This window comes from Nerophis ophidion, linkage group LG28 (genome assembly GCF_033978795.1).
Source record: "Nerophis ophidion isolate RoL-2023_Sa linkage group LG28, RoL_Noph_v1.0, whole genome shotgun sequence".
In the NCBI taxonomy this organism is placed as follows: Eukaryota; Metazoa; Chordata; class Actinopteri; order Syngnathiformes; family Syngnathidae; genus Nerophis; species Nerophis ophidion.
Genome location: NC_084638.1, coordinates 18,524,451 through 18,549,225, shown reverse-complemented (window position 1 = coordinate 18,549,225; position 24,775 = coordinate 18,524,451). Strand labels below are relative to the sequence as shown.

At 40.5% G+C, this 24,775-nt stretch overlaps 2 protein-coding genes and 3 non-coding genes across 5 annotated transcripts in view; 4 read left to right on the top strand and 1 right to left on the bottom strand.

The window, feature by feature from the left end:
- Positions 1–24,775, top strand: part of LOC133545393 (zinc finger protein 501-like) — a 399,721-nt gene that overhangs the window by 348,349 nt on the left and 26,597 nt on the right. The gene's annotated exons all lie outside the window — the stretch shown is intronic.
- Positions 530–18,358, top strand: LOC133544901 (zinc finger protein 260-like). The gene is made up of 3 exons (XM_061890140.1): positions 530–620; positions 1,863–2,042; positions 17,225–18,358. Exons 1-3 carry the CDS (start codon positions 530–532, stop codon positions 18,253–18,255), a joined length of 1,302 nt encoding a protein of 433 aa, XP_061746124.1. The 3' UTR covers positions 18,256–18,358.
- Positions 4,172–4,243, top strand: trnah-gug (transfer RNA histidin (anticodon GUG)). The gene has a single exon. It is a non-coding gene; the product is annotated as a tRNA-His (tRNA).
- On the bottom strand, positions 5,240–5,312 carry trnak-uuu (transfer RNA lysine (anticodon UUU)). The gene has a single exon. It is a non-coding gene; the product is annotated as a tRNA-Lys (tRNA).
- On the top strand, positions 8,752–8,823 carry trnah-gug (transfer RNA histidin (anticodon GUG)). The gene has a single exon. It is a non-coding gene; the product is annotated as a tRNA-His (tRNA).

Sequence of the window (24,775 nt, the reverse complement as noted above, 5' to 3'; positions counted from 1 at the left end):
GGAAATCAGGCCAAAACATTAGTTTGAGAGTTCTTTACGTTAGGAATGTGATCAAAAAGAACACAACCCGGGGTGAGGATGTGTGCAGCAGTCCAAATACAACATAAAATGAGTGAAAGTGTAAATATGCCATGTTTTATCACCTAAATCATTTTTGTACGTATGCAGATTACAAAAGCTTTTGGTCTGACTTTCCCACACACAGTTATAAGGATGAAACCCCATGGTAGTGAAAAAGGTAGACTTTCCAAAAGTGAAGTGGATTCAGAAAGGTCCATGGCATCTGTGCCAGAAACAAAAATGCAAAAATGTATTCATCTTCAACAACAATTATTTAATATAGCAAAGGACAGTTTTGTTTCATTGACTTGGTATGGTTAAAAGGTGGATATGTATGTTTTTGTCAACCTGTCTTTTGAAAATCTGCACCGCTACCTTAGATATTCAGGCCACTTGTGTTTGTTCCTGTATTTGGATCACATCGCAGTGACGTATCGCTGGTCGGCACGGAGCGACTTGCAGGAGGGAGATGGCCTTTCTGGGGACATTGTGTGGAAACAACAACCTCACCCTCAACTCAGACTACACCAAGGAGTCAAAAAAGGATATGAGAAAGGAACGTCTGTTCGCTCTTGTTAAAGTAGTTTACTTTTTCCAAGTTTAAGTCCATATTCCTGCAGGAGTTCCCTAAGACACAAAAGTTCCCTCTCAAAGACTTTTGCAAAACACATTTCTGACTTTGTACAACTGACATGGTGTGGGGGCTTCGTGCATCCATCAAAAAGGCAGGCAGAAGGCAAGTGTCTGGGTTAGTTGTCATCTCCCTGGTGGCCTAGTGGCTAGGATTTGGCATTCTCACCGCCCTGGTTCAATTCCCGGTCAGGGAAACACTGTCTACCCTGTCTGGAAGCAGTTAATTTTTTATTTATTTCCCATCTCATGTTTATGCTCATTGGGTGCAAAGCATTAACATTGACATTTTCAAAAAAGGCAACACGAATATTGTTTAACTGTTTTTCGGCGTGAAGTCTGCACAATGGGTGTTCTTATCATGACGTGAAAACCAACAGTGTAAGTTGAACCTCGCTGATTCCTTTCACCTTAAATACTCAAGATAGAGGATAGATTCGATCTATCAACCTCTGGATTATGGGGGCAGCACGCTCTGCTGCGCCACTCTGCTAACTGTATATGCTCCCTAGCTTTATGGAGACATAGAGTTAAATACCATCGCTTAGGGACAAGCAGTAGAAAATGGATGGATGGATGTTTTCCTGTTGAGAAACTTGTCTGTTTTCTTAGACGAAAATAATTTGTCCTTGTCAAATAGAACTAATGCACCCCAAAGTAGAGGCGTTTGTTTCTTTCGCAGAATTGAACTTCCAACAGTAGAGGTACCGACACTATGGGCTTAAAAAGATTAAATGTTGACAAATGTGTCAGCAAGAAGAGGTTCACATCCCATCTAATCTTTTACATATATTCTTGGTTTCAAATTAATCCGCAATACTGAATTTGAGTCTCTGACTCTAATAAACAATTTTTCCTTTTTGAAAACTTGTTATGCATCATAATTTCGAGGAATGCAACAAACGGTAGTTAAGTACTATAATATCGGTAGGACTGTGCAGTATATCCGGGTCCACGCATCAAAATTTTTAGAGGGGATACTGTGGTCACTGCTCAAGGTTGAACAATCAATCAATCAATCAATCAACAAAACCACTGTATCTTTTGTTACTCTAGTGTATAAAGTATAGATTTTGGGCTTCTGCCGAGTGGGGGCGGAACTCTTCACTCTGCCACTCATTCACAGACTTTCAAGCTGCTTTAAAAAAAACTTTTGACCCGGTGTCCTCCAGCAGAGAAGGCACAAGAGCTATGCAATTTAAAGCAGGGTAGCGGCTTTGTGTGCGACTACGCCACCCGCTTCCGCATGCTAGCAGCAGAAAGCGAGTGGGAAGACATGGCCCTCTATGAAGTCTTTCTGAAGGGACTCGGAGCTTCCAATCAGGACCTCTTTGTTCCCTTAGACCTAAACGGTAAATGGGTTGTGTAGTGCTTTTCTACCCCTTTTTAAGGAGCTTAAAGCGCTTTGACAGTATTTCCCTTTTGCCCATTCACTCACACATTCACACACTGACGGTGGGAGCTGCCATGCAAGGCGCTCACCAGGACCCATCAGGAGCAAGGGTGAAGTGTCTTGCCCAAGGACACAACGGACATGACTAGGATGGTAGAAGGTGGGGATTGAACCAGTAACCCTCAGATTGCTGGCACGGCCACTCTACCAACTTCGCCACGCCGTCCCCAACTACCAGACAACCTAGATGCCCTCATCGCACTCGCCATCCGGATGGACAACCGACTAGCCCAGCTCAAATGACATCAAAGAGGAGGACCGGCTGCGGCAGGAAGAACCACCCATCCTTTCGCACCTAGCGGGGCGACCACTCAGCGTTCACCCCCGGAGCTATGTCCTCACCTCCGCACTGACCTGGAGGAGGAGGCCATGCAGCTAGGGAGAGCCCGACTGACCCCAGAGGAGCGACGCAAGCAGCTGATGGAGGGGAGATGTTTTTACTGTGCAGAGAGCGGCCATCTTGTCATTTCGTGTCCAACCAAGGGATCCCAGGTGGCGAGTCACGTTCCGACGGTATCTCAGATGCCACGCACTCTCACTAAGGTCACGATAACACATCTCACAGCCACAGATCTAGAGTTTAATAGACTCTGGGGATGACGAGAGTCTGATGGACTGGGGTTTAGCTAAGAGACTGGGACTCAAGTCAGAACCGCTAGCTAAACCCATTAGGGCGAGGTCTTTCAACGGTAAGGAGCTTTTCACTATCTCACACATCAGTTAACCTGTCCAAATGAACATTGACTGCCATCAGGAAAAGATTTGTCCATACTTTATTACTTCACTCTCCCATTCTTTGATCTTGGGGCATCCATGGCTGTACCAGCATAATCTTTGGGTTAACTGGAAAACAGGGAAGATCAGTGAATGGGGAAGGGAATGCACAAAGAACTGTGTTTTTTCTACTGTCCAGGGAAAACGTGTCAAGGAAATTAATCTTTTTTCTGCCAATCCTGCCACAGACTCTAAATTTCCGGACCTGAAGTTTGTTCCTTCTTGTTATCACCACCTGCGACAAGTCTTCAGCAAGACAAAAGCCCTGTCACTTCCGCCCCACCAATCCTACGACTGTGCCATCGACCTGCTCCCGGTGCCACTATTCCCAAGGGGCGTCTGTACTCCGTCTCTAGTCCAGAAAGGGCTGCCATAAACGATTACATATCGGCATCCCAAGAAACTGGCTTGATTCGCCCGTCATCATCACCAGCAGGAGCAAGGTACTTCTTTGTGAAGAAGAAAGACGGGTCGTTAAAACCCTGCATTAATTACAGCCCACTGAATGACATTACCATCAAGAACCGTTACCCTCTTCCCCTCATGTCTTGTCTTCAACCAACCCCAACAGGTCAAAATATTCACCAAACTGGATCTACGCAACGCTTACCATCTGGTTTGAATTAGAGAGGGAGATGAGTGGAGGACTGGATTCAACACACACAGCGGCCACTATGAATACAGGGTCATGCCCTTTGGACCCACCAATGCTCCCGCCATGTTCCAAGCCATTAGCAATGAAGTGCTAAGAGACTTCCTGGACCATTTTGTGAATGTCTACCTTGACGATATATTGATTTATTCACCTGACAGTGACACTCACCAAGTCCATGTAACTCAGGTTTAAAGAGACTCTTTGACAATGACTTGTATGTTAACACCACCACAACAGCTGTATGAATATATGGAATGAAGGGAGAGGTTTAGAAAAAAATGTAGGCCACTTTAATGACTGACAAGCCATGCCAGCATGAAGCCTGCTTGTACAAGGAGCGAAACGTCATCTAGGACAAACTGAACAATCCAGTTGTAAATCCATTTCATGACCTGAGAATACAATGACCTGGATGAAGGAGGACGTCCATTGACTTTATTTGTTGGATGAGACAGAAATGTTGCCATAACATTAGGTATTAGCAGACTGAATGAGATTCAGTTCCATGATGTCGTTCAAACAGAATGTCGCTTTAATAGATCGTTTAATATTAGACATCAGGGGAGCAAACGCATTATCAATCAGGGAGGGTGAGTACTGCCGTGATCGTATAGTGGTTAGTACTCTGTGTTGTGGCCGCAGCAACCCCGGTTCAAATCCGGGTCATGGCACTTTACCCTTTAAACTGCCCTTTTTTTAAGCATAGTTCTTTTACACTTGAAGACTTAATTATTAACCCATAAGAACTTTTGAACATTTCTGAAAAATCTGCCAAATGTTTGCAATAATCATGACATTCTCGGTAGTAAAACATTCTTCAGAAGAATGTTGGTAAATTTTTTAGAGACCTTGAAATGTTCAGTTGTGGAGTGTAAGAAATTCTTTAGACTAGGCTTTGAGACCCCCTTGGAAAGGCCTCCTTCCACCCCTCAAAAGTCACCAATTGGGCAGACCTTAGTTACATTTGGATATGTGAACCCAAAAAGCATTCATATAGCTGAAATAGCTCAGTTGGGAGAGCATCCGACTGAAGATCTGAAGGTCCCTGGTTTGACCCTGCGTTTCAGCACAACTCTGTGAACTTCTCAAGCAATTCTTAATACCAATAAGCCTTCTGTGGCTCTTACAATATTGAAATGGTCTCCCTGACCTGCCAACCTTGCTGTTGGAATCCTAACATCAGTTGTTACTAACCTTTCCTCCATTTTCAATTTGGACACCGTTACATGGTTTAACGCTGCATCGTTCCTTAAGCCAATGTTTGGTCTTTAACTGACACTTACATTGGGCAGTTTCAAACACAAATTTGTTGCCTTAGGGGAATTTTTTGGAATGTATAACTTGAAATTGAGAGTAATAAAGCTGGGTTCAGTGTGAAGTGGGGGTGCATCCAACACACCTACAGCAAAAGATTAACCACAACTTTCTTACAGTAACACAGTCTAACAATTTATGTTTAAGGTATTGCTGTTAAACCTTCAGATGATCACATGTTAACGCTCTCCCACCAGAGCTAAAGTGGATGTGAGCTATGTTTTTGATTTCAGTTTTTCAAATGAAATAGAGAAAAAACTATCGCTGTTGAAAATTATTAATAAAGTTTACAATGACTGCTGCAGTGGGGCAAAGGGATGTTTTTGGAGAAATGTAAGGAGGTTAGCATCAGTTGTCTGAACAGGGACTTGAACCCTGGACCCTCAGATTAAAAGTCTGATGCTCTGCCGACTGAGCTACCCTGGTCCTTCTCTATGCTGATTTGCCCAACATCTGAGAGAACAGCCATATTGTCAATCTCAGATGAAGGTGAATTAGTCTGATTGATTGATTGATTGATACTTTTATTAGTAGATTGCACAGTACAGTACATATTCCGTACAATTGACCACTAAATGGTAACACCCGAATAAGTTTTTCAACTTGTTTAAGTCGGGGTCCACGTTAATCAATTCATGGTAAGTCAGCATCTTCAGTGACAAGTTGGGAACTGTCAAAGCTCAAGCTCGCCAATTGCTTGAATCCAAAGCTCATTTTTGCCAGTTAGGCCAGTTTTACATCGTCATCAACAAAGAAGGTTTTAAGCCGAAAAATAAGCTCCTCTCCCGAAGTTGCCAACTCTGAGCTGGATTCAACTTGGATGCTTCCCAGGATTGTGCCAGAAGCATTTTGCTTCAATTTTTAGTGGCGATAAGCTGCAACAGGTAGAGCTGGTGAAGGCCCAGGCTCCAACAAATAGAAGGTCACTAGATTATAAAGTCCAACAGAAGCAGTCAGTAAAGCCCTGTTTTGGTAGTAAGCCTAATGTAAACTGTGTGTTCCTTTGGCGTAAGATGTGTACAATATACAAGCTGTACTACAGTAAAACTGTTCTTTACATAGGGCTTGTGGCGCAATGGATAACGCGTCGGGGGGGTTGCCCACATATGCGGTCCTCTCCAAGGTTTCTCGTAGTCATCATTGTCAGTGTCACCGACGTCCCACTGGGTGTGAGTTTTTCCTTGCCTTATGTGGGCTCTACCGAGGATGTCGCTGTGGTTTGTGCAGCCCTTTGAGACACTTGTGATTTAGCGCTATATAAATAAACACTGATTGATTGATTGAGGTATCCATAGAGGACAAGGTCCTAGTGTAGCGGTAATGGTTTTGAACGGACGTCCTCAGGATGTCAGACATTATTTTTATTCTGTTTTGAATGACATCACATAAAAATATAATGAGCAATCCTTCAAGGTGGATTTGAAACAGCTCCCTAAGTATTTTCGCATGTACAACAATAGTAGTCCGTTCTACCAACTGAGTTATCAAAGGGTCTCATGAGACCCACACATCAGCATTCATGTAATTCATCCCCACACATGTGATTGTTTGTAATAATGGAAGCATCAGCTCAAATAAGTTTTTCAAATTAAATACAGGATACAGGACTGCTGCAGGGGGGCAAAAGGGACCCCTTTGCAGAAAGGTAAATAAGTTAAAAACAGCCACCTGAACATGGACTTGGACCCTGGATCCTCAGATTAGAAGACTGAAGCTCTGCTGACTGAGGTACCCAGGCTCTTTTCAATGCTGTTTTGCCCAACATCTGACAGAATAACCATATTGGCAAACTCAGATGAAAGTGAAATAATTAGGATGCTCAAGCTGGGAACTGTCAAGCTCAAGCTTGCCAATTGTTTAAACACAAACCTCATTATTGACAGTTAAGCCAGTTTTACATCGTCATCAGCAAAGAAGGTTTTGACCAAAAAAGAAGTTTCTCTCCCGAAGTTGCCAATTCTTAGCTGGATTTAACTTGGATGCTTCCCAGAATTTTGCAAGAAGCTTTTTGCAGAATTTTTTTAGAGACCTGTTCTGCTGACCAATACTAGACTCTGAGATCCCCATGGAAAGGCCTCCTTCCAGCCCTGAAATGTCACCACCAGGTTAGACCTTGGTTCCATTTGAAAAAGTGATCCCAAGAGGGATTTGTAATGCTGAAATAGCTCAGTTGGGAGTGCATAACTCTGAAGATCCCTGTTTGGACCTAGGGTTTCAGCACAGCTCGGTGTTCTTTGTAACCAGTTGTTTTCACTAATAAGCCTCATGTGGCTCTTACACTAGGCAGCACGGTGGAAGAGGGGTTATTGTGTCTGCCTCACAATACGAAAGTCCTGAGTAGTCCTGGGTTCAATCCCGGGCTCGGAATCTTTCTGTGTGTAGTTTGCATGTTCTCCCCATGACTGCATGGGTTCCCTCTGGGTACTCCAGCTTCTTCCCACCTCCAAAGACATGCACCCCGGGATGGGTTGATTGGCAACACTAAATGGTCCTAGTGTGTGAATGTGAGTGTGAATGTTGTCTGTCTATCTGTGTTGGCCTTGCGATGAGGTGGCGACTTGTCCAGGGTGTACCCCGCCTTCCGCCCGATTGTAGCTGAGATAGGGACCAGCGCCGCCTACAACCCCAAAGGGAATAAGCGGTAGGAAATAGATGGATGGATGGATGGATGGGCTCTTACACTATTGAAATGGTGTCCCTGACCTGCCAACCTTGCTATTGGAATCCTAACATCAGTTGTCACACACCTTTCCATCCATGCCTCTTAACCGGAATCAAGTCGCGGGGAACACACCTTTCCCTCATTTTTAATTTAGACAACCTTTACATTGTTTAATGGTGTATTGTCCGTTAAGCTATAGAATGTTTGGTCTTGAACTGACCCTTAAATAACTTGAACCTGAGAGTAATAAAACTGGGCTCAGTGTGACGTGAAGGTGCATCCAACACACCTAAAGCAAAAGATTCACCACAACTTTTTCATACAGGTACACTGTATAATAATTGGAGTTTCGGGTATTGCTTTTAAAACCTTCACAGTGCGAATACAAACTCTTTTGTTCCGCCGCCAGCCAAACTTCTCCTAAACCTATCACCGGGCTGAGTTCATCTTTCTGTGGCCAATCACGTAAGTAACTGGATCCGTCATTTCAAACACCTATCAAATACAATTCCAGCTTTTGTCTGCCCAATCACAGCACAAAGTTAGTTCTTTAGCATCTCTTGTGTACTGTAAAAGCTGGTTATTCCATCATTGCATATTATTACAAATGTCTGCAACTCTGTCCAATAGTTAATTAGATTTTAACCAATTTAGTTCCTAAATGAAATCTGTAAGCAGGGTCTTTGATAGCTCAGTTGGTAGAGCGAAGGATTGTAGTTGCTGATGCTGATATCCTTAGGTCGCTGGTTCGACTCCAGGTCGAAGGATTTTTTCCACTTATTTTTATGTAACGTCATTTAAAAAAGAATCGTCATAATGTCGGATATCCTAACTTTATTGGTTCGATGAGACATAAAGACATGCACCTGGGGATAGGTTGATTGGCAACACTTAATGGTCCCTAGTGTGTGAATGTGAATGTGAGTGTTGTCTGTCTATCTGTGTTGGCCCTGCGATGAGGGGGCGACTTGTCCAGGATGTACCCCGTCTTCCGCCCGATTGTACCTGAGATAGACGTCAGCGCACCCCGCGACCCCAAAGGTAATAAGCGGTAGAAAATAGATGGATGGATGGATGGAAACAGAAATTTCCCCACAACATTCTCTTACATGATGTCGTTCGAACAGAATGTCGCTTGAACAAATCATTAAACATTAGACATCAGGAGAGCAAAGCCATTATCAATCAGAGGATGTTGCTACAGCCGTGATCGTATAGTGGTTAGTACTCTGTGTTGTGGCCGCAGCAACCCCGGTTCGAATCCGGGTCACGGCACTTTACCGTTTCTTCAAGTTGTTTTTATGAGGATTTCTGAAAAATAGGTATCTTCTTCCCTATGGTAAGTAGTTGAAGAATATGTAAAACCAACCAGGTACTCAAAATATCTATTATGTGTCATTACAGTATTGGTTTTGATGCATGATTTAATATGACTGATGTGTGCTTTATGCAGTTAGTCTATCCCTTGGTAAAATTGCATTATAAACTCAGTCAATAGATCAACAGTTTATTGTCTTTGTTTTAAACAACATTAATCTGCCAAATGTTTGCAATAATCATAACATTCTTGGTAGTAAAACATTCTTCAGAAGCATTTCGCTTAATATTTTAGAGACCCTATTATGCTCAGTCATGGAGCATAAGACAGTCTTTTTGAGTTTCTGGGATTCAAGTACCTGTTCTGCTGACCAATACTAGGCTCTGAGATCCCCATGGAAAGGCCTCCTTTCAGCCCTTAAAAGGCACCAACAGGGCAGACTTAGGTTACATTTAAAAAAGTGAACCCGAAAATAATTTGTATGGCTCGAACATATCTCAGTTGGGAGAGTGTCAGACTGAAGATCTGAAGGTCCCTGGTACAACCCTGTGTTCTTCTTAACCAGTTGTTTTTACTAGGAAGCCTTCTGTGGCTCTTACAATACAAAAATGGTCTCCCTGCAGCCTGGGTCTCTGGATTTAGAATCATCCCTCAGAACTGCTGGCACGGCTTGTCAGCCATGTGATTGCCCTTAACTTTCTTCTGGACCTTTCCCTTTACCTCCAGATTCATACAGCTTTTGAGGTTTCTTTTTGTGTCAACCTGAGGACATAAGACATTATTTTGATTCTTTATTGTTTGTCTGAACATACTTCCAAATAACCCACATCACACATCATGAACAAAAATAACAAAAAGACATCATAAATTGTAATGGCCAAAGAGGTCCATCTATATATTCCAGTCACACTTAACTTGTGCTCAGCTGGGAAAGTAATCATATATACTTATTATGTCATCCATGTAATTATTATGAAACTGTTGCAGGCGTATTAAATCATGTTAATATTAAAAAAAAATTAACGTAAATGAATGGGGGGATATAAAAGGCATCCGGTTCTATCAGACCGGGCAGAAACAGAGGCGGAAGCGGAAGCAGATGACACAACCCCTGGAGCACCTTTCAGTCACAGCGTTTTGACCACGGAGCCACTTTATGGAAGTATCCTCATTTTTTGACTATTGTTGTGACTTACCATTGGCCTGTGGAGAACCTGGACAACACAGACTCTTACCAGGGGGACTTTTGAGTTGTACGCACAGAAGCGGTGCCGTGAGTACACAGCCATATTTGATGTTCAAACTCATAAACTTTATTTTTTTTTGCAAATAATAATAAACTTAGAATTTCATGGCTGCAACACATGCCAAAGTAGTTGGGAAAGGGCATGTTCACCACTGTGTTACATTACCTTTTCTTTTAACAACATTCAACAAACTTTTGGGAACTGAGGAAACTAATTGTTGAAGCTTTGAAAGTGGAATTCTTTCCCATTCTTGTTTTATGTAGAGCTTCAGTCCAATAGTCCAGGGTCTCCGCTGTCGCATTGTCGTTGAGAAATGTTGTTCTGAAACTGTTCGACAATTTGCTTACAAATTGGTGACCCTCGCCCCATCCTTGTTTGTGAATTACTTAGCATTTCATGGAAGATGCTTTTATACCCTATTATGGCACCCACCTGTTCCCAATTAGCCTGCACGCCTGATGTTCCAAATAAGTGTTTGATGAGCATTCCTCAACTTTATCAGTATTTGTTGCCACCTTTCCCAACTTCTTTGTCACGTGTTGCTGGCATCAAATTCTGAAGTTGATGATTATTTGCAAACTAAAAAATGTTTATCAGTTTGAACATCAAATATGTTGTCTTTGTAGCATACTGAACTTAATATGGGTTGAAAATGATTTGCAAATCATTGTTTTCCGTTTATATTTACATCAAACCCGATTTCCCAACTCATATGGAAACGGGGATTGTACTTGCATGAATTAACCACAGGAAACACATTTTTAATCACAGTATATGTAAATATGAACTTATATTTATACATTGTATTTATTTACTCTAACCAACAATGAAATGATACAACATATATACAATGTGCTTCTGTCAGCAGCTACACTTTTCCTAACTAAGAGTTTCCCGCTTGTCTCCAACCCTTCCCCCACGCATTCCTGAGCTAACATCATAGGTCTCCTGTAAACAGACGGCCTTTGTCTTTTGAGGCCTCCAATAAATACTCAAAAAAAATGTATTCTCTGAACATTTGTCATTAAATAGTAAACAGACACTTTACTTTTGCTTGTCCTTATGTCCCCGCAAGATGATGTTACGTTTTGGACACATGGCTGCAATGGTTGTGTTCTCTCAGATGCAGAATTTTACACCAGTAAAAGCATTAAACCAGCAAACCAGTAATTACAGACTTTAAATTATGTTGTTGTGGAATGATATTTATCTGATTTAAAGTCAAAGACAGTTTATATACTTGTCTGTCTATCTGTGTTGGCCCTGCGATGAGGTGGCGACTTGTCCAGGGTGTACACCGCCTTCCACCCGAATGCAGCTGAGATTGGCTCAAGTGCCCCCCGCCACCCCGAAATGGACACACGGTAGATAAATAATTTTTTGCTGTGCTTTTTTGTGTAGACGCCATGAAAACATGCATTTAGAATTAATCGTTCATGACTTGCCCATCACCGTGACTCGTTGGCCCCGCCCCTAAGTGACGCATGCGTGGAAGATATGCGCTTTGCAGCAAAGTCCTTCTTCACTCCACACACGCTTCTAAGCCTCGGCACATCTCCTCACATCGCTACAAACTACACTTTATTCATCCTCCGTGTCAGGATAAACTCCACTCGTCTCAGTCAACTTTGGAGATGAATAGGCCAGCTTGTTAGCTGCTAACAAAGAGACGCGGATTTGATCAACACATCGCTTAGTTAAGATCAAGTGTGAGTGTAAAGTGTTGTGATTGTGTGAAAATGTGCGAAAGAACGATAGCAGACTACAAAGACGAACTTTCTTGGACAAAAGAAGAGAACAAGAAACTACAACTACTGGACGCTGTTTTAAAGAAACCTTAGGTTGTGTTACACAGAACAGGTTTGTTTACTTCTTTCTCTCACATGTTGACTAACTTTATATTTCATCATTAACATGAAAATAACGTGTTAGATTAATTTCGATCAATAGGTGCACTCAGACACATGATTGCTGTTGTGTTACTAATGTGATTATCAGACAGTAGTCATTTCCATTAGATAATGTCCAAATATAGGTGATTTGGCACACTTATGACTAAAATAACAAAAAAAATGTTGTTTTTCATCAGATATGTACTAGTATTGTATGTGTGGATGGGGGCCCTGCTTTGGTAATAATGTGTCCCCCTTTCAGAGATCACATTTAGTTCCACTTAAAAATATTCACATGATCCACAATAAGATGAGATGGTATAACGTGATCAGTTGTGGAACTTTCTAACTTGGGGAAAAAACGGGATCTCGTTGGAAGCGTCATATATGAGCAGACACCGTTTGGGTGTAACAAAATGGTGTCTGCCAATGTAGTTTACAATGTCATTACGTCAGTAGTTGTCAAACTTTTTTCACCAAGAACCACCTCAGAAAATATTTGGATTTCCAAGTACCACCATCATGAACAGCATTAAAATACAGTAGCATAGTAGGCCTGAATTATTCTTTAAAAACAAGGAAGACACGTTATGTAACAAGTATATTTAATATTTTTAGTTACTGTAACATTACACACAGTTTGAACAGTAACACTGTGTTTGCATGTAGGAAACTAAAACAATGTACTTAAATGATACGCAGTGCACACTACATAGATTCTGGTGCGCACCAGATAGTTTTAGGATGCAGTTTCCTCATTTGACCTCCGACCTGGTCCACGGGGATGACTAATGTCTGGTGGAGAAAGAGGAAGAAGAGGAGGAGGAGTGGGGGGTGCAGCCATGGCTGGGGGGGAGAAGAAGAGGGGGTGGCTGCGATGAGGAGTGGGGGTGGGAAGGACATGTGCTGGTTGAACTGGTTGAAGAAGTTGGCCTTCTCTATTGTCCCCCCTACTGCCCTGGTCTTTGTCTTGTGGACCGTGATGGTTTTCACACCTTCCCAGACCTCCCTCATGTTGTTCTGCTCCAGCTTCTTCCTGTAGCTGTCCTTAGCCTTCCTCACGCGTCCTTTCACCTCCCGCCGTGCTTCTTCTTGTTGAGCACAGCTTTAAGCTCCTGTGTTACCCAGGGTTTCTTATAAGGGTAGCACCGGAAAGTCTTAGCAGAGCGGGTCACGTCCAAGCAGAAGTAGAGGTGATCCGTAAGATAGTGAGTCAGAACATCTATGTCCTCACCATGTGGAAACTGTGTGCCATTTGTCTGTCACAGAATGACATCACACCAAGACATTCAGTGACAGTTTTCCAGTGTTTATCAATGATTTTTATTTATGTATTTGCAATATTGGTACAGTATCAACCAATCAATCAATGTTATATTTATATAGCCCGAAATCACAAGTGTCTCAAAGGGCTAAACAAGGCAGTAAAAACCTTTTGAACAAAGTGTTTGCTAGTGAACATTTCTGAAATGTGTAGGTATATTCTTGCTATCGTTCACATTTTCAGAATGTATGATATTGTGTTTCAGAGAAATGCTTTGACATTTTTGTCATGTTCAAACACCGATGACATCTATTAGACAAGACAAGGAGTAAATAAATCAAACAGAGACAGGTTTCAATTTAACTCATGAGGAGAAACGTCTGGGCTGCAACTTCGTACAGTTTTCCACCACACTCTGACGAGGGAGTTCCACTTGTCCTCTTTTATGTGGGCTTTTTTTGATTACATAGCTGCAGCTGTTTCTAAAGGGAGGGGTGTCGTAAACTGCTGTCGCACTCGATCATAAACAGTTCTAAGAAAAGGTGCCTGGAGCTGCGTCAGGTCTGCTCCCTCTCCACTTTGTAGATCTCGGGTCAGGACAAGGTCTTCCTGTGGCTGTCAATAGATCAAAGAAACCGACACCTCCATGTCGCATCCCATCGCACACAGTGGAGTTTTACAAGCCTTTTGTTTGATAAGATGAAAGACAGCTTTTGTCTTCTCGCAGGGGATCTGAACTTAATGGAACACAAAATTGTGTTATAACTTATGTTCAACTATTCTGACAATTTTGTTATTATTGTTAATATTCTCTGGAATACATTTTTGGTAGCAGCAAAGTGGCAATTTGGGTAGTTTTTTGCTCTAAAAAGGGTATTTCAACAAGTAAACAGTACAGTAGGTACTTGCTTTTGATATATGTAATGCCCATAAGGGTATTCTAGTAAAATATGCAGAGATGAGATGTGTCAATATCAAAATATTACTTCAAATCATTTTTTGGCAGCAGCAAATTGGTTGTTTTGGTACATTTTATCTTTGTAAAGGAGTTTTCTAAAAGTAAACAGTACAGTGGGTACTTGATTTATATATATGTAATGCTTATAAGAGTATTCCTGTAAATATGCAGAGATAAGATGTGTCAATATCAAAATATTACTTAAAATACATTTTTGTCAGCAACAAAGTGGCCATTTGGGTAGATATTTGCTGTAAAAAGGGTATTTCAACAAGTAAACAGTACAGTAGGTAGTTGATTTTGATATATGTAATGTTTATAAGGGTATTCTAGTAAAATATACATGTGTAAATATGTGATGTGTAAATATCAAATTATTACATTAAATCACTTTTTGTCAGGCAATATTACATTTAATGACAATTTTACATAAATTAATACATCCAAACACAATGTACATATGTATCATGTGCAGGAAGAAAAAACAGTTACAATCGTGTGTATCTTTCAAACAAGAAAGAGTTTTATCACATCAATATGGGACTAATAACACTCCTGTAATTCTCATCGATACCACAGAAGAAGCAAACTGTCCTTTTCCAGGCATGTTAAAGTCTTAAATAATGTCAAACACGTAGCGATACAATAACCTGGAAGATAGTGTTTGTCCTACACCTAGTCACACCAAGTCCACTGTGAACAGACCAAGCCAAAAATGTAGGTTCAGCAAAGGAAATACATTTTTAGCAGGCATTCACATTTTGCCACAACACCCCTAAAGGGACATTGGGGTAAGTCCTTGTTGGAAATACAGCTGAATTAACTCCTGAACTTGAAAGTCAAGGGCGGTCACGGCATGTTCTTGTTGTCGAGGGTGGTCAATTTTTTTAGGGCATTACGGCAGGTCACAAGGGCAGTCACGGCTTTTGTCATGGTTGCCGTAGTTAAATCCGAGCCCTGCTAACGGAATTACTTTTTAATAAATGTTATTAATTAGTGTATTACTTCAAATAATTCGCATGATGCAGTTGAGATAAGTTTCATATGAGAGCAGTCAGCACCGGACCGAACAGCAGGACAGGTGTAACAATGACATGATTACCTGTCACTCATTATAACTCCTTGTGCAGATCCTAATGTTCATTATTTAAATATTGACCTCAGTTTGAAGCAAAGGTGCTAATACTAATAGCCACATTTGGCGAGGCGTGTTTTAAAGCAGCTGTTGTGAAAGTAACATATGTGTGTGTGTGTGCTCCTTTAAGAATGGCAGTATATGGGGTGCGTGAAGAGTAAGAGAGTGGGGAAGTTAGGAGAGATAGTGCTAGCATGTGCAAGAGTGTCAATAGCATAGTGGATGTCTGGTTGTGCCCTGTGGAAATTATAAATACAGTGACCAAGTTGTAACTAATTGATGGCCTCGTGCTTCCGACCTAAGTGAAAGGTCTCCCCAGCTCTCCTCGACCACGGTCTGGGAGCCGACAAGCAGGAAAGGTGTAAAACAGTACTTTCAACACGGTGCATCCCTGATTAAAGTGTCACCTTTATTGTTAGTTTTGAAGTCCAAATACCTCCATATTGTACTTCACACCCTCAATTCTACCCAGTAGAATTGTAGTTTTTTGCCTTTCTTGTTATTGCTTGTATGCACTTGGTGTGTGCGCCTCACTCAGATGGAAGAGCGGAAGCGGACTTTTCAAAGGTAGTACCATACCGTTTTCAATTGATTGTTATGTATATAATGTAATGTATTGTATTGTGGCCAAACAGCTCAATTTGTGTTTCATCTGATATCACATGGACAAAGATAAGACCTTCTGGGGGAAAGTTCTGTGGTCAGATAAAATAAAAATGGAGCTGTTTGGCCACAATACCCAGCAATATGTTTGGATGAGAAAAAGCGAGACCTTTAATCCCAGGAACACCAAGCCTACCGTCAAGCATGGTGGTGGTAGTATTATGCTCTGTGCCTGTTTTGCTGCCAATGGAACTGCTGCTTTAAATGGGACAATGAAAAAGGAGGAGTACCTCCAAATTCTTCAGGACAACCTAAAATCAGGAAGTTGGGACAATGACCCCAAACACACGTCAAAAGTGGTCATGAAATGTGTAAATCATGGTTAGAAGGCGATCGCAGAATAGCTTCAATAGCTATAGCTTTAGCTATAGCTATTGAGCGAATAGCTTCAATAGCTATTCGCTCAATAGCTTCAGTTTCTTCTTCAATTTTGTTTTCGCTACCTGCCTCCATATTCTAACCATCCATCTGTTTCTTCTCCTGGTCCAGTTTCAATACATGCGTAATCTGTTGAATCACTTAAGCCGCTGAAATCCGAGTCTGAATCCAAACTAATGTCGCTATATCTTGCTGTGCTATCCGCCATGTTGGCATCACTATATGACGTCACAGGAAAATGGAGTAGATTTACGGATAGCGAAAATCAGGCACTTCAAAGACTTTCTTCGGGATATTCCATGATGGGTAAAATTTTGAAAAAAACTTCGAAAAATAAAAAAAGCCACTGGGAACTGATTTTTATTGGTTTTAACCCTTCTGAAATTGTGATAATGTTCCCCTTTAAGGTTTTAGAATTAGCCTTACCAAAGTGATTGATTGAATGCCCTGAGAATTATACTGGACATTATTTTGTAATTGCCACAAAATAACATGTAGTATTTTGTTACTTTCTTGCCAGATATATTTTTATTTTATAGATATTTTCAAAGCACAATATCGACCTTAGGGCACTCTGCCACCTCATGGAGGACTCATAAAATCTGTGCTTCTTAAGACCTCACTGTTGGCTTTGTACGCTAAAGTTACTTCTCAACTCGTTAAAGTTGATGCTAATCTTTCTTCTCCTTTTTACTGAATGTGAAAGCAAAAGTTAGTCCACAAATAACCGAATCGTAAAGCACAATCGAAAATGAAATCTGAATTGGTCAAATCTTATCTATTTAAAACCCAGCATGTGTTTGTCTTCTTGTGTCCTGCAGACGTCTATGAAAAATATTGTCCATCTGAGCAGCAGGAGGGGTCCTGCAGTATGGAGCAGAAGAGGTCACAGCACCTCCACGTGAAGGAAGAGGAGCCACAGCCCCCTCACTTTAAAGATGAAGAAAAACAGCGGCTGTCCCCCCACTTCATAGAGGAAGACAAAAAATATCCCATCAGTGTGAAGAGTGAAGATGATGAGGTAAAAGGGGAAAGTGAGGAGAGGGGAGGGGGGAAGCCTCCAAGCAGCAGCTCAACACAACACATGACAACAGAAGCTGATGGAGACCACTGTGGAGGATCACAAGCAGACAAGCTCTTAGCTCCACTATCAGATAGTGAGGACACAACGTCACACTCTCCTGACACTGATGATGAAGACTCTAAAGATGATAAGACATGTCACACTGACAACACTCACTTCACATGTTCTCACTGTGACAAAACCTTTAAATACCATAGTAACCTGAAAAGACACATGATAACACATACTGGGGAAAAACCTTTTACATGTTCAGTCTGCAGTAAAGATTTTGCTCAAAGGCAATATTTGAAAATACACACGAGAATACACACTGGAGAAAAACCTTTTTCATGTTCAATCTGCGGTAAAGCTTTTACTCAAAGGCAATCTTTCAATAGTCACATGAGAATACACACTGGAGAAAAACTTTTTTCCTGCTCAGAATGTGGTAAAAGTTATGTAATAAAACAAAGTTTAAAAGAACACATGAGAATACACACTAGAGAAAAACCCTTTTCCTGCTCAGAATGTGGTAAAAGTTTTGCAATAAATCAAAGTTTAAAAAGACACATGAGAACACACACTGGTGAAAAACCTTTTTCATGTTCAATTTGCAGTAAAGATTTTACTCAAAGGCCCCATTTCAAATCACACATGAGAACACACTCTGGTGAAAAAAACATACTCCTGTTCAAGCTGCCACAAAAGCTTTCGTCACTCAAAATCTGTTACAGCACACATGAGAACACACACAGGAGAGAAAGTGTTCAGTTGCAGTGTGTGTGGTGAAAGATTCTCTTCTAAGTACCAGTGTAAGAAACACAAGTGTGCTGGTGGGAACAGCAGCAGCAAATGAAACTGCAGGATTTGAAATAAACTGTCAAAACTTTAACTTCGACTTGCTAAAAACATCAGCACATATAACATGTGTGACATCATTGTTGTGTGTGTAACACAATCTTGTTAATATGATTCTAACATTTATAGATTAGACACTTTAGATTAGTGCTTTTATTTCAAGTTAATATACACATTTGTGTACTTTAAAATGAACAGAACAATTTGACTGAGAAGGTGAGAATACACTGTACAAAAATATGTTGCATACAATACACATTTTATGTGTAGATATTCATAATTCACTTTTATACGTATTCATAATTGTGTTTTATATATGTTTTCGAAATTATGAAGTGTTACATATTTTATTTTCTAATTGTAGATGATCCCATAGATGAACTTCTTTATATGATGTACATATTTGTTTTACATGAGTTCATACCTTTGCTTTTGAGTACACGTAAATCCCTCTTAGTTCATATTTACTGGTTCACATCTGGAAAATCTTCTGAACCACTTCTGGACGCTTATTAATATTTACTTCATACATCATTTGAGCAGTTGTATTTTATACAAGATCATTTACTTTTAAAACGTGTGACTATGAATATTTTGTTGGGTCACTAGAATCCATTCTATTAATTGTCTTTAATACTCTCTTTTTTTAATATGAATATTGTTGTGTGATTGTTTTATATGTATGTCCCCAGACCTTTATGCAATAAAAAATGCATGCTTCAACTAAAGTTGGGTACAATCAATGTAGTTAATATTTGTAACTATGTATTTTATTCTATTTAGTATTGCACTCCATTTTTTATGTTTTCTTTATATGACTTACATGTAGTGTCCAGCTTACTTCATCATCTATATTAACTCCTAAAAATGTGATTACCTTTATTCCTTTCATTTTAACATTATCCATCAGCATTTGTATTTTACACTTTTACAATCTCCAAATATGACATATTTAGTTTTATTTAACTTTAGTGACAGTTTATTGACGTGCAGCCATCTTTTTATGGTCAAATTCTCTCTGGATAAAATAAGATGAGAGTTAAATCAAGTGGTAATGAAGATGAAGAATGGAAAATTATTATTTACATAATCACACTATATTAATGACAATTAAAGACACTTTCAGCATATTAATTTGAGCAAAGAAAAAGTGTAGCGTGTAATATTCTAAACAATAAAATAAAGTTTATATCAGCAGTCAATATTCCAACATTGTGAAGCTGAGCTGTAGTAAAAACATATTCAGCTTTAAAGGCTCTATGAGAGTGATTTAATTATCAGAAACAGAAATAATGTATTAATCCCCGAGGGGAAAATAACATTTTCAGCACTGTTATAAACATGGGAATATTAAATGTAATAATATATCATATTAATACTATAATAAAGGTGCACGTTTGGGGGATGTGTAATATTGTGTGTATGAACATCCTGAATGTTTTCATGCTAGAATAATTTTAATTAGAGTAAAAACAAATTAGGTAGTAATGATAATAATAGTTTGTTTTAAGCCTGTTTTTGAAAAATTAAAGATAATTAAAATACTAAAATGGAGCTTACATCCTCAGTGAGCTGAACTCCAGCAGTAAAGATGAGAGAAATAATGTGGAAAGGTCAGAAGTCAAATGTTTCTTCAGGTAATACATGGAGCCTCTGCTGCCACCGAACGGCCGTTGGAAAGAATGCATACATTTTGTTTTGACGTCCTTAAAGGCCTACTGAAATGAGATTTTCTTAGTTAAACAGGGATAGCAGGTCCATTCTATCCGTCATACTTGATCATTTCGCGATATAGCCATATTTTTGCTGAACGGATTTAGTAGAGAACATCGACGATAAAGTTCGCAACTTTTGGTAGCTAACAGAAAGCCCTGCCTTTACCGGAAGTCGCAGACGATGACGTCACCCGTTGATGGCTCCTCACATCCTCAGATTGTTTTTAATGGGAGCCTCCAACAAAAAGAGCTATTCGGACCGAGAAAAAGACAATTTCCCCATTAATTTGAGCGAGGATGAAAGATTTGTTTTTGAGGATATTGATAGCGACGGACTAGAAAAAAAATAAAAAATAAAAATCAAGTTAAAAAAAAAAGTCAATTGCATTGGGGCGGATTCAGATGATTTGAGACACATTTACTAGGATAATTCTGGGAAATCCCTTATTTTTCTATTGTGTTGCTAGTGTTTTAGTGAGTTTAACAGTACCTGATAGTCGGGAGGGTGTATCTACGGGTGTGTTGACGCCAGTGTCTTATGGAAGTCGACGGCAGCTGTACGGACGGCACAAGCTCAGCTGATCTCCGGTAAGTGGCAACTTTTTACCACAATTTTCTCACCGAAAACTGCCGGTTGACATTTGGTCGGGATCCATGTTCACTTGACCGCTATGATCCATAGTAAAGTTTCACCTCCGGGAATTTTAAACAAGGAATCACTGTGTGTTTCTGTGGTTAAAGGCTAAAACTTCCCAACCCCATCTTTCTACTTTGACTACTCCATTATTAATTGAACAAATTGCAAAAGATTCGGCAACACAGATCTCCAAAATACTGTGTAATTATCCGGTTAAAGCAGACGACTTTTAGCTGTGTGTGTGCGCAGCGCTAATATTTCCTAACAGTCCGTGACGTCACGCGTACATGTCATCATTCTGCGAGGTTTTCAACAGGACACTTTGCGGGAAATTTTAAATTGGAATTTAGACAACTAAAAAGGCCATATTGGCATGTGTTGCAATGTTAATATTTCATCATTGATATATAAAGTATTAGAAAGTCTAAACATGGGCATTCTAGTTCTGTATACATGCTTCATGCACTTCAGTCTTCACAGAGACAACAGTCAGTGTAAACTTGCTGAGATCAGCCTCCTCCTGCCCTACAGGACACTCTCCCCACTCTTCCTCTTTAAAATGGGTGGGCTGTGGATCTTCCTTGTCTCCTTTAAAATATGAGGGCTGTGGATAATCTGAAGTGAAACTGTCCCCCTGTAGATGAGGGAGACATTCTTTTTGGTGTTCAATCAGCTGATGGATGTCTACAGGACACAGACAAAACACATTTTAACTCCTACATGCTGAATATTAAATCGTACAAGAAATAACGGGCTGTGAATATTGAAAATTGTATTAATCAAGTGTTCTAATGGAAATGTTTTCGATTAATCGAGTAACTGGATAAAACAGTGTTGCTTGGTTAAAGATAAATTTAAGCAACTTCAAGACATTTCATTTAATAATGAACGGCCAATTGGTTTGAGATCAAGATGTTATCTTTAGATTAGGCTTTGTTTTTTTCGACTATAACTTCCACATAAATGGCTGCACCAACAAATGCTGACATGAAGGAAATAGCAGGTCAGTATAGCTTTGACACACATATATAACTTGTCAAACCTGCCAGCTAGCAGGCTAGGTTTACAGCGTCAGTTACCATGGTAACTGACCCTGACTTTGTCTCACCTCTCTTATTTTTGAAGGTAAAACTCTCTAGCTTTACATACTCAGGACTTTGCACTTAACCTGCTCTCTGGAATATTCCCCCGGTGACTGTGTGAGTTTTGTGTAAACATGTTGATACACATTGTTACAAACTGAGAGGAACATCAACCTCTCATAAATATAGTGTGTCTGAAACTGTCTCGTTTTTAGGAACAAGATAAAACAATCTGTGCATCATCCTCACATGACAATTCATCTTCCTATAGACAATCTATTCAAAAATTGCGTTAATAATTAAATATAAAGTTAGTAAACATGTGGGAATGAGATGTAAACAAATATTTTCTGTGTAACACAACTTGATGATGATGTGGATGTTGGGCTTCACGGTGGAAGAGGGGTTAGTGCGTCTGCCTCACAATACGAAGGTCCTGCAGTCCTGGGTTCAAATCCAGGCTCGGGATCTTTCTGTGTGGAGTTTGCATGTTCTCCCCGTGAATGCGTGGGTTACCTCCGGGTACTCCAGCTTCCTCCCACTTCCAAAGACATGCACCTGGGGATAGGTTGATTGGCAACACTAAATTGGCCCTAGTGTGTGAATGTGAGTGTGAATGTTGTCTGTGTGTGTTGGCCCTGCGATGAAGTGGCGACTTGTCCAGGGTGTACCCCGCTTTCCGCCCGATTGTAGCTGAGATAAGCGCCAGCGCCCCCCGCGACCCCGAAAGGGAATAAGCGGTAGGAAATGGATGGATGGATGGACAACTTGATGTTTTTTTGATGTTGTCGCTTCTTCTCCTCTTTTGTTGGACAAAGTTCCTCCTCGTACTCTGCTATCGTTCTTTCGCACATTTTCACACAATCACAACACTTTACACTCACATTTGATCTCTGCTTAGCGATGTGTTTTGATCACTTCCGCCTCTCTTTGTTAGCAGCTAACAAGCTAAGCTAACATGCAGGCTAAGCTAACTCGCAAAGATTCAAAGTGCCCTCAGACTAATACAACCGGCTGCAAACAGTTATTAATAAAGCACAAATAAAGGACATATATGTGTACATGGAGCCACAGATTAAGAACACTGAACTGTGACGACTGCAACAACGTCTTCACCGTCAGACGGCATCTTGCTTTATCCTCGCCGTGTTTGGTTCGGCGCAGTGTTGTCAGATCTCGCGAGAGAAACAAGTAAGCAGCTGCGACCTCCCACACCCGGTACAACTATTTCAACATTCTGAAAATAAAAGTAAACTTGTCCATTTTACATTTTCAAAACAAAGACATACAACTTATTTTCATAAAAATGTTCAAATATTTAACAATGTATTGAAACAACAGTAGCATACGGAGAGAAAAAAAAGAAACATAATAAATATCACACTCATTTTTGTCTTTGATGCAAATCGATTTTAGAATGTATTTTAGAATATAATGTATATATATATATATATATATATATATATATATATATATATATATATATATATATATATATATATACAGGCGCAGGGGAAAGAGAAGAGGTCACTGATCCTCGAGGAAGTGCGAGCAGGAGTTGAGGAAAGGCGACCCTGCCAGATGGCGGGAATGCGGCAACAGGACGCCTGGACGAGATGGGAACAAGCATCAGAGCGTAAGGTCACACGGACCGAGCTCTGGAAAGCCGAACCCCATCGAATAAAGTTCTTGATCCAGGCGGACTACAATGTGCTGCCAAGTCCATCCAACCTCTTCACCTGGGGAAAGGTGGAGACACCAGGGTGCCCCCTCTGCCAGAGAGGAACCTTGGAGCACATCCTAAGCTGTTGTCCAAAAGCCCTGGGTGAAGGGCGGTACCGCTGGCGACATGACCAGGTCCTGAAGGCCATAGCTGATGCCATCTGCAGGGGAGTCAGTCACAGCAAGAGCCCAGTGAAGAGTACTGCTTTCATCAGAGCTGGGGAGAAGTCAACACCGGCTGCCCGGAACACCTCGTCTGGTCTGTTGGCAACAGCACGTGACTGGGAGCTGTCAGTTGATCTGGGAAAGCAGTTGAAGTTCCCTGACGTGGTTGCTAAAACAACACTAAGGCCAGATACTGTGCTCACCTCAGTGGCCTCCAAGCAGGTAATCCTCTTGGAGCTCACAGTGCCTTGGGAGGACCGTATGGAGGAGGCCAATGAGAGGAAGTGTGTGAGCAATGGGTGGCGAGCGATGTGCCGGCCTGTTGAAGTGGGATGTCGAGGGTTTGTGGGCAAATCTCTCTGCAGGGCCTACAGAATGCTTGGCATCACAGGGGCCAGCCAGCAAAGGGCCATGAAGTTAGTCACAGATGCAGCAGAAGTGGCATCAAGGTGGCTGTGGATCAGGAGGGGAGAGGCGTGGCATGTAGGGCAGTAGCGCTACCTGGACACAGGCTAGGTCGCCTAGGGGAGGGGGTCTGATTGTTGAAAGACCCGAAACCCCCTGTGATCCTAGGTTACATCACTGAGGATGTGTCCAGTTGCACCATTGGTGTATTTATATATATATAATGCCAAAGAAAATGTAAAAAGATCATGAAAACCTCCAACTTTATATATATAATGTATATATATATATATATATATATATATATATATATATATATATATATATATATATATATAATATATACACACATATATATATGTATATATATACATACATATATGCATACATATATATATATATACATATATATATATATATATATATATATATATATATATATATATATATATATTCATTTATATATATATAATGACCTAATTTAACAAAAAAAAATGTTTTACATTTTCCTAGTAGATATAACAGTTTGACATCATTCTCCAATGGAACATTTTAGAGAAACATCCTGGATTTATTCTGATAGAAGTGAGTTACAAATGTAAACTTTTTGAATGATTTGACTTCATTTGTGATGATTTATCTCTTATGCTCAGTTCATTTATTCCCAAATTAATTTGAGGGACGTTGTCACCGCCTGCTGCCACCTTGTGGTTTGTACTGTCAGT